Below are 10,633 nucleotides of genomic sequence, written 5' to 3'. Positions count from 1 at the left end.
TACGAAAAAAAGAATGATTTAAAGGTATCACATCTTAGGGTAGGATTTTATATAAAACTCGAAATTATAGTTTGGTAGGTAGATCTATCTACTTTTCGAATTGAAGATGGTTGGAAACTACCAACTTTTGAAATTGTATCTACCTACTCGATAAAATTCGAGTTGGTAACACTGTATTGGGCTAAGTGAGTGACTAGGGATGTGACATTCTGCATTAAAAAAAATCGATTTTTTTATTAATCGATTATTTTTTAGCATGAAAAATCGATTAATAAATAATCGATTTTTTTATTAATGTATTTTTTCCAAACTTTTTAATTAATTTCAAAACAAACACCCTAAATATTTTATTTTTCATGGTTTTTTTATTATAAACACAAATTAACGTTTAAGAATAATCAAAATCGAAATTAACTTAATCTCGTTTTGAAAGATTTTAGGTGAAATTTGATAAATGCCTTAATAAATAGTATGCCTTTTCAGTAACACATTGCAGTATTTTTCTTTTAATTGTATGTAATCTTGTGCTGCTGAATAAATTTATTTTACTTTTAAATTATAGTGTTCCATTCAAACTTGAGTTTTTGTAAAATTAACTATAAAATATAAAAATCGATCATAATCGATTCAATGTATCGCATTGTAAGCATCAATGTATATCGAATATCCCTAATATAATAATAATGAAAAAATAATCGATTATTAATCGATTATTTTAAATATAAAAATCGCGTAAAAAAGATCGATTTTTACTTTAAAAAAAATCGATTATAATCAATTTTTTTTTCACATCCCTAGGGCTAACATTCGTTTTCGGTTAGTAGTTAGTACTAAAGTACTTAGGGTATGTTCCGATATACACTGCGACCACTGACAGAGTACCGTCAATTTAGTATACTGTGAAACCGTTTCTCTATAGCCAGCTATACTGGTTACAATTTAAAACGGAACGCAGTCCAGTATACTAGTCAGCTTCGTTTTTCGACACAGTTTTCAAATGAGTGCATCAAAGTTTTTCAATTCAACAAGAAAAACTATTATTGGAGTATTATCGCATTAAAAAAATCTATATTAATATTAACTGTCAATTGAATTAATACTACAAAGAAAGTAAGTTAGAATTTTAAATGTTTGTTATTAAACTGTAAGTGATATCAGCCGTTAGGCATTCAAGTGGTTTTGATTGATCACGTGATCAAAGCACTGCGAGTACCTTACCTCGAAAACGCCAGTGCTCGCAGTAGAAGTATAGCGGGGATTTGTGACGTCATATATTTCCCTAGGACGCTGCGGCTGTATACTGGCAGTCATAGCGGAACGAATTTTTGAACAGTGGGAGCACTATACAGTACTCGCAGTGTATATCGGAACATACCCTTAGTACTTAGTTAGTCGGCCGGCAATCGCTTCTCTAATCTCTTATATATGTGTTATGTTTTTCCATACTTTCAATAAAAAGATATGAATGGATTTATTGCTGTACATTGTGGTAATACATATTTTGTTGTATTCAAATGCTTTATTCATATTTTAATTTCAAGTATTAATAATTAGTATTAAATTTTTCATAAGAGATATTGCATCTTTCTAGGGGCAGGCTACCATAGTGATACTCTAAGAAAGGATTACCAAAAAACATGTTATGTTGCATGCAAAAAAGCAGCTCAAGCACTTAATGAGGGAGGAAATGCTGTAGATGCCGTAGAAAAAGCTATAATTGGTATTTAGCTATGATGACAAGATTTTTGGATATATCTTTATTTTCTTTAATTGAATTTATAGAAATTGTATTCAATTAAATTTAAACATTCTTTCAATTTTCAGAATTAGAAAATAGTGCACTAACAAATGCAGGCTATGGATCCAATTTAAGTTGGGATGGTGTTGTAGAATGTGATGCATCAATAATGAATGGCCAAACACTTCATTTTGGTGCCTGTGGAGCAGTCTCAAATGTATGGAACCCAATATCACTAGCAAAACAACTCTGTATAAAACAATGTGATAATCTTTCACTAGGTAGAGTTCCGCCTTGTATTCTCACAGGCAAAGGTGCAAAGACATGGGCTGAAAGAATGGGATTAGAAATTGTTGATGATAAGAAAATGATATCTCCTAGAGCATTTCGGAATTATAAACATTGCAAGAGAAAGTTAAAAAGATATTCCTTACAAAACGATGTAAGATTTAGTCCTTTAGACACAGTAGGAGCCATATGTGTTGACTCATATGGAGTTGTTGCAGCTGGAGCAAGTTCTGGTGGGGTTTCTTTAAAACATGAAGGGAGGGTCGGGCAAGCTGCTTCTTTTGGAAGTGGAGTTTGGGCAGCTATGAGTAGAGATGGGACAACACCTTCTGTAGCTTCTTGTACATCAGGATGTGGTGAGCATTTAATCCGTACACAATTGGCTAAAAATACTGCTGAGAGCTTGATGGAATCTTCTCCGGTAATAAGTCTAGATAAATGTTTAAAAGAAAAGTTTTTGGAATCACCATTTCTGTGGGATGTACCAGAAAGATTAGGAGGTGCTTTATCTTTAATGTTTAATCCTCAAATTGGAGAAGGTGAATTATTATGGGGCCACACTACAAAAACAATGTGTGTAGGTTACATGTCAACACAGACGGCAAAGCCTAAGGTAAGATAATAAAATTGTGTGACTTTCTTATATTATCATCCTATGTGAATTTAATATCAATGTTTTTCTTTTAGTGCATTATGTCATATTTACCACCAATAGTGATTGCTGGACACAAAGCTGTTGTGTCTGGAGTCCCATTTAATGTTCCTACTCAACCATATCCTCAATTTCAATGGGAAATTAAAACTGAACATAGCATAAATGGATCTCTGTGACTTTGCGCTGAAACTAGCTTTACTTAGTAATTGTATATACCTAGTTACTGTCATAAATATTTATTTTCCATATAGATTATGATCTCATAAATAGTAATTATAATCAAAATTGTATATTACAAATAGAATAAAGTTTACAATAGAAGATGTGTACTGCATTCATTTAAGAAATGGGGTCTAATAATATTTAAGAACTAATTGTGGTCATGATATCTTTTCTACAAAATAAAAAACAAAATGATATATGAAGTTTTATTTTGTAAAATGTGCTAATTAGTCAATTAATTCGGTGAGAGAATTGGTAAGTACATACATAATAATTATTACATTTTTTAGACAATGTTTAAGATTATTTATGTTGTATACAACACATAGCTTATAAATAATGATAATCATTACTTAAAAATAAGCGGCACCATAGTAATAAATTTAATGCAACAAGAAAATATTTGAACATAATAAGGCACAATTAAATCATTAAAATTTACCTTATTACTGATGTACATTGTCATCGTTGTGACTTAAATTACCAATTTAATTGTATTCTATTATAAAGTAACAGAAGTACCAACTTCATTGAAAAGTAATAAGTTGATTATGTAATCAATTTTGTCAACTAAAGGTCATTTTTACAATATATTTTCTTATGCCATAAAAATAAGTGACTGTGTCAAGCAAAGGTTTTGTTAACCCAATGAATAATTTATGCTTAATACATATTATGATACTGAAAAACAAAAGAGAGCATCTAACAAAAAAATATCCTAAGTCTCTTTAGAAGTGTTTGTACATATAACTAATACAGAAACTTAAACAGAACTTATTAACTACCATGTTACAACAAATTAAAAAAAATAATCACATTAGTTTATATTATCATACACTTTGTACTTTGCTATATTGTTTAATTCTGTAGAATTGAAAAGTTAATTATAAATGCTTTTTCTGTTATTGTTCTAGCTGTTTCAATAGTTATAAAATATAATCAACTTGCATAGAATTAATAAATAATATAGTTTCATCTTGGTTACTTGGGAGTTTCAGTGATAAACCAAATAGAATAATTGATAGGAAGTGGTAGCTACTAATCAATCTTTGTATTATAATAGGCTGGGGGTGAAAAATAAAATTTAACCTAACAAAAAATATATAAAGTTGTAATTGTGTTGCATATGATACACTAGTAAACAAAACATAATCTGTAGTAATTAGTCATTGAGAAAAAAAAAATATACATAAATTAAAACTAAAAATATATTTGTATCACAAGTTAAACTAATAACAATTTGAACATTATTTAAATATGCAACATTAAACTTGACTTCAAAACGTGAAACAAAATTGGATGTTAAACTTAAATATTATGCCGTACTTTTATAACTCTAGATTAAGCGTGATTTTACAAATATCATGTCATGTAGCTTCTAATATAAAAATATAATATCAATGCTTACTACACTACATTATGTTTATAAATTAAATTCTATTATATTTTCACAGATACTGGGCAAGGGTGATTGTATTATAAAATTAACAATCATGCTCCACTTTCATAATTAATATACATGGAAATAATTCATAATATATTGAGCCTCAAAAAAATCTTACCAAACATAATTTTGTATGAAAAAATAAATAAATGCTCATTTAATACTGTAATTCTCTATAATTCAGAAATAATCTCAAGAAACTAATTTCGGAATCTGCATTCAAATGCAAGCAAGGCAATCTTTCAGTCTCGCACCACACTATTAAAATTATACACAACCATACTCATACCATATGGCAGTTTCCTTTGAATTTTCTTGTTTTTCATTTCTACTAATATTCCGCCTGTCCTGATATTTTAAGTCATTGTTAACATTGTCTTCCTGAGATTGGTCATTTGATGATTGATTGTCACCAGGCTTGTCATGATTGCTTAGACATGCTCCATCACCAATTACAGTAGATATTCTATTATACACCAAGTATGTTGGATTATCTTTTATTGGTGTGCTTTGAGGTTTTGAGTTAAGATTGACATCTGGATTATCGTCAGCTAAATATACGGTTCGTCGAGTACCTGCGGCGCCAAAAACTGGTGAAGGGGTTGAGACTAGAAAAACAAAACATATATGAAATCGACAACTTAAGTAAGTTTTAGCAAAAATTAACAAAGATTGAATCGCGATTTTTCTGGCTTCTGACTATCACTTGCACTACCCTACTATAGCCAGAATGTATGATATATGTCTATTACTTTGTCTTTGGTATTTTATTCTCCTTGGTATTAGACTTAATAATCAACACAGACACAGAGGAGTGAGCACCTACAACTTCAAGAATATTGATCAAGAAAAGTAATGACACACACACAAGAAGCGGTAATGTGATGCCAAGACAAGGATAATAGCGGCAATGACTGTTATTGTTGTACAACTTACCTGCTGGTAATCCTGTATCGCCCTCTAAACCTTGGAAGCTGTTTCGATGTGAAGATGGAATTTTGTGTGGTCTCCGTCGTAACGATGCTCTTATTAAAGCATCATCTCCACCACCACTTTGTATTGATGCAGCAGAAAGCCTTCTAACAAAATTACTTTCGTTTCCCAATCTTGTTGGCTCTAAGCTGTGGAATGACGCGGACATATCAACACTTTCTGACTTTCTAGAAAAAGTTTCTTCTAATCTTCTATTAAAACTGGATTCAATGCTATGCCTAGGAGATTCCACACTTTGAGAAGAGGAAGCTTGATCAGGATCAGAAGTTTTGGATATTTTCTCTAATTCTTGTCCTGGATCTGATTCTCCAGATTCTGATCCCGCTAATGTCAGTTGTGATTTGGATCGATTAGCATCTTCTATTCTTTTGTTGTTTCTTGATGGTACCTTGTTAATTAAATCTGTTCCTGCCTTTCGAACTTTTTTAACAAAAGATGCTCCAAAGCCACGTCGTTTTGGGGTACAATTATCAAGTTTTTTGTAATGTTCCATAATTTTTTCCTCTAATTTTTCTTTTTGTCGACATAAAGCATTAACTTTGTCGGCAAACATTTTTTCTTCTTCATGATAATGTTGTTTATCTTTTAAAGAATGTGCCAATAGCTCGTGATACTGAGTTAGAAGCTGTGACACATGATCCATTAGGGAGCGTCTGTCAGCATCTAAACTTTTGTTCATTTGAATGAGCATTTCACAATGCTGATTTGTTTTACTAATTTCTAATTCCATACTTGTTATTACCTCTGATTTTGTGTTTAATTCCCCTGACATTTCAGTATGTTTAAGCTTTAATTGTGATACCTCACTACGTAGGTTTCGATATTCTTCCTGCATATGTCGGTATTCATTTTTTAATCTGTCACTAGCTGTAAAGAGATTTCTAAAATCTTCCTTTAATTTCGAATGTTCTGCTCTTAGATTTAAAAGGTTTCTTGATTCTACTTTAAAGTTTTCCTTTTCTAATTCGAAGTCTGTAATTTTTTTCTCATAGACAGCAAGTTTTTCTTTAAGATCTCTATTTTCTATTTTTAAATCTTTAATAGCAACCTTTACAGGTTCTCTTTCACTTAGCAGAATTTCATATTCCATATTTAATTGTTCATGGATAGTTTGAAGAGCGACTTGGTCTCGTAAAAGATTATCTTGTTTATCTTTGAGAACTTCTAGTTGTTTAGAAATCTCATCCTTTTCCGCAGCTAGTTGACTGTTTGCAAGTTGTAATGTCATTTGTTGTGATGTTAAGGAACCATTTTGAGAACTTAATGTAGAGATATTTACTTGGAGTTTGGCATTTTCAGCCTTACTATTTTCTAAAGCTGCTTGCAAAGCTAATATATCTGATGTGAGCTGCTCAAGTTGAGGATTGATAATAGTTTCATCATCTTTCATTTTATGGTTACATTCACAAGGAACTATTTTAGTTAGGCTTGCTTTTGCAGCTATTTCTGATATTAATGATTCGTTTTCAGTATTGAAGATAATTTTTTCTAGTAAATCTTCCAAACATAAATCTTGAGATATTATGTCAGACGCATTTACACCCAGCTTTTCCAAATAGTTTCTTATTTTATCAAAATTAACTTTTTCTGATATAAGATCTTTCTGTAGTGTCTGTATTGTTTCTGTGTCAACTTTCTTTTGTGACTTTAATTCTTGTGTCTTTTGTTCTAAGTCTTGCAGTCTACAGCTAATAGTGTGATAATTTTCTAATTGGCGAGTCAGTCTTTCGATTTCCCTATTTTTTAGTTCAATATCAGTTGTGGTAGTATCTAACTTAACGTCTTTTTCTTCTACTGCTTCGCGTAATTTAATTACTTCCCTTTGTAAGTTATGTGTTTCTTTTTCACTATAAGTCAGCTTGGTTTTGAGTTCTTCAGTCTGTATGATAAATCTTGTTACTTTATCTGCTTCTGGTTTGACAATATTAAGTTCTTTAGTTCTAGCATCTACAGTTTTTTCTAACTCATCAGCTCTTCTTTGAATAGAATCACATAACATTTGTATTCTTTGTTTATCTTTAGTTAGTGATTCTAAATGTTTTTCAAATTCTTGTAGTTTATTTTTTTCTGATTCTCTATCAATTGCTTGCCGATCAATGAATGCTTTTTGTTTATCCAATGAATCTTGCAGCTTTCTGTTTTCTTCTAAAGCATTTTTAAAAACATCTTCTAACTCAGCATTTTGTTGTTTTAGCCTGTTACAATTTTCTTGCAACTGCTCACATTTTAAAGCTAGCCTTTTCTTTTCTTTTTCTAGATCTAATATTTTATCACTGCTTTCTAATAATGACTGTTCTCTCAAGTTGTCTATTGTAGAAAGGAGACGCTTATTTTCTAATTCCAATTTCAAAGCTCTTGCTTGAGCATTACTTGAAAATTGCTCAGATAAACTATTTTCTCCTGATTCTAGCGTCTCACCTTCATTATCAGTATCTAAGATACTGTTGTTAGTTTCATTTAGAACAGATCTTGTAATATATTGCAAGTGGTTGTTCTCTTCAATTAATTCTTGTATTTTTTGTTGATCTGCATCTCTCTCCTGAAAATTAGATGTTTTGATTGTAATAATTATTACTATTGAAGTAAAAAAAAAACCATAAATCTTATTACCAAGGCAATATCATTTGCTTCTCTTTTAAGTTTGATCATTGCTGCTTCCAAAGATAAACATTGTTCTGCTCTCTTACGGGCTCTTTGTAGTTGTTCTTCTAAGGCATCCCTTGTTTCCATCAATGCTTTATTATCTTCTCTTAATTCAGCTACTCGGGTTTTATAATATTCTGCATCAGCTAACCTATCCCTGTATCTTTGAATTTCTTGCTCTAGTCTGAAATATCAAAATAAACCTTATACTTTTAAGAAGTTATGAATAATTAATAATTATTGGAATATTTACTTACCGATCACACCTTTCAGCCTTTTCTCTTAGGGCATCAACTTCATCTCTGTAACCTGCAGCTTTTCTAGCTTCATTAAACCATTCTTGACTGTCTGCACGCAATTTTCCAAGCACCAGTTTTGTATGTTCAAGTTCTTCTCTACATTCTGATAGGTGTTCAGATTTTTCTTCTCTAAAAAGGAAAAAGGACTTTAGATAATACATAATATACTGAATCCTATCTTTAACAAGCTTAAAAATACTCCGACAGAGGTTATAAATTATTATTTTTTACTTTTTCTATGCAAAATGAAAAAATAGACTTACAACTCTGCTCTTTGCTTTCTTAATCTTGCCTTCCAATCAGCTAATTCAACAGCCAGATGTTGACTCTCTCCATTTGATTGGTTAACATTTTGTGAAGATCTGTTTTTGCAGTTTTTATTATCAGTTTCATTATCACATAAGCCCTCATTAAGAACTAAAGATGCCCAATTTTGCAAGTAATGGTCTCGTTCTTTTGCCAGACGTCTCATATGATTAAACATTGTTGGAGATTGAAACAGATCAATAGCATCTGGAGTCAATACTACTGTTTGCATATCTGTAACCTAAAATTTTGTAATGATATTAGAATTTCTTAGAAAATACATAATATTAGATTTATATCAAATAATCTTACCTGCTTAATACATTCCACAATATTATGTTGTAGATCTACATCTAGCTCTTTAATCCTCGTTATGAAAATTTCTTTGTTGGGACATTGAACAGCAGCACCCAGTAGCAATAAAATCAAAAGTTTCATATTTTCTAAGCCCTCTCTAGACTCTGGTGATTTTCCCAAGCAAATGCATTCTGGCACAACCAATAAAGTCATACCTAACTCATCATCATACAAATTCTTCACGTTCTTTACTATTGCATCAAAGTTTTTAACTTTTCCTAGTATCAAAGCTTGATCTTCTAATCCTGCTAGCTTTGTGATGTGAAAAGAGGGTTCTGGATCTATTTGTAAGTAAATTTGATGCAGAATATCTCCATTGAAAAGGGAAGCATAGTCCGCAATACTCCCAGGGTTGGCTAGGCATGATTTCAACTAAAACATTTTTTTTTACATAAACAAAAAATTAAACATTTATGAAAATAATGTTGTATGAATAAAAAAATATCTTGATCATGTTACTTTTTAACCTAAAACTTTCACTTTAAATTATTTATGCATAGATATTCTTAATCCTTCTTATGCAAAAAAAATATTTGCCACAACTTGATTCAATGATCAGATCAGATCATCAAAAAGTCATGTAACTTTCATTTAAGAACTCTAACATCTAGTTTATACTGTTGTGGGAATTCATAAAATGAGGGCAGGCAAGCTCATTGTGTAAATATTATTGAGACAACTTAGGCAAGCTATACACATTAAAAGTGAAAAATTCAGTATATGAGACAAATCTAATATATTATTATTTTTTGCTGTTCGGTAACAAAATATTATTTAACTACACAAAAACATATGGAGATGGTAAACACAATAATGCCTGATGAATAAATCAATAAATCTACACGAAAGTTAAATAGACAATATGTTACGGAAGCAGTTTAAGTGCTTCAAAATAGTTTGCTACCAAAAATAGAACATCAATAGCGCATCCTTAAAACTAAAATGAATCTATTTATATTTTGGTTTTGATAGATGTACAATCAATTACTTATTCATATGAAACACAATAATCATTTTATAGTTCATTCACGTCTAGATACACGGATCGCTGAACACTTACCCATGAAACTAATGGTCCACTCAGAAAGTCTTCAATCTCACTACTTGAGGCAGCCATATTCATTAAACGTTAGGATAAAATATGCCTATGGCTTTTAATATTTGGAGCAGTCATTTCATCACAAACGCTCTTAGAACTCAGGATAGAACTACAAAAACTAAACATCTGCAAAATCCTAAAACAAAAGTTACCGTGGTGTTAATTATGTGCAGATACCGTAACCAATCACAGATTAGGAGGACTACATTGTTATTCTTCAATGAAACTGTTATTGTGATGTTTGAAGTCTATTTATTAGACACAGCTTAGAATATAGCCAATACATAATGTACTCTATGGTATAAGGGGGCTTCGCCAAGATGCCTTAACATTAGTGTATGTAGAAAGTCGAAAACTAAATTTGTATGAAAATGACAGTTCGTGTCGACTCAACCCTTACGTATAGTGCTTTTCATGAAAGAAGTCCCGCGGTGATTTTTGGAACTAAATTTGACAGGTCGGCAATGTTGTCATTCGTCGATGTTATCAAGTTCGTTTGTTGTGGTAGATTTTTGTGAATTTTTAACTAGCTTAGTGCATTTCAAAGATTGATTACAATGCCAAAAGTTGTAAAAAGTTCGGCTCGAGA

The 10,633-nt window shown here is 31.1% G+C and overlaps 2 protein-coding genes across 2 annotated transcripts; one reads left to right on the top strand and one right to left on the bottom strand.

Moving 5' to 3' along the window:
• Positions 1 to 1,377: 1,377 nt before the first annotated feature.
• On the top strand, positions 1,378 to 3,100 carry LOC125057471 (threonine aspartase 1). Its single transcript, XM_047661200.1, has 4 exons — positions 1,378 to 1,489; positions 1,592 to 1,720; positions 1,825 to 2,639; positions 2,714 to 3,100. The coding sequence occupies exons 1-4, from the start codon at positions 1,462 to 1,464 to the stop codon at positions 2,855 to 2,857; spliced, it is 1,116 nt and encodes a 371-aa protein (XP_047517156.1). The 5' UTR covers positions 1,378 to 1,461; the 3' UTR covers positions 2,858 to 3,100.
• Positions 3,096 to 10,297, bottom strand: LOC125057463 (girdin). The gene is made up of 7 exons (XM_047661188.1): positions 10,006 to 10,297; positions 8,901 to 9,317; positions 8,546 to 8,829; positions 8,241 to 8,411; positions 7,951 to 8,167; positions 5,284 to 7,879; positions 3,096 to 4,955 (listed from the first exon to the last, which is right to left on the bottom strand). The coding sequence occupies exons 1-7, from the start codon at positions 10,066 to 10,068 to the stop codon at positions 4,615 to 4,617; spliced, it is 4,089 nt and encodes a 1,362-aa protein (XP_047517144.1). The 5' UTR covers positions 10,069 to 10,297; the 3' UTR covers positions 3,096 to 4,614.
• Positions 10,298 to 10,633: the final 336 nt, after the last annotated feature.

The sequence above is a fragment of the Pieris napi genome, chromosome 2 (assembly GCF_905475465.1).
Source record: "Pieris napi chromosome 2, ilPieNapi1.2, whole genome shotgun sequence".
In the NCBI taxonomy this organism is placed as follows: Eukaryota; Metazoa; Arthropoda; class Insecta; order Lepidoptera; family Pieridae; genus Pieris; species Pieris napi.
Note: the sequence above shows the minus strand (reverse complement) of the source record. Positions and strands in the feature narration are given on the sequence as shown.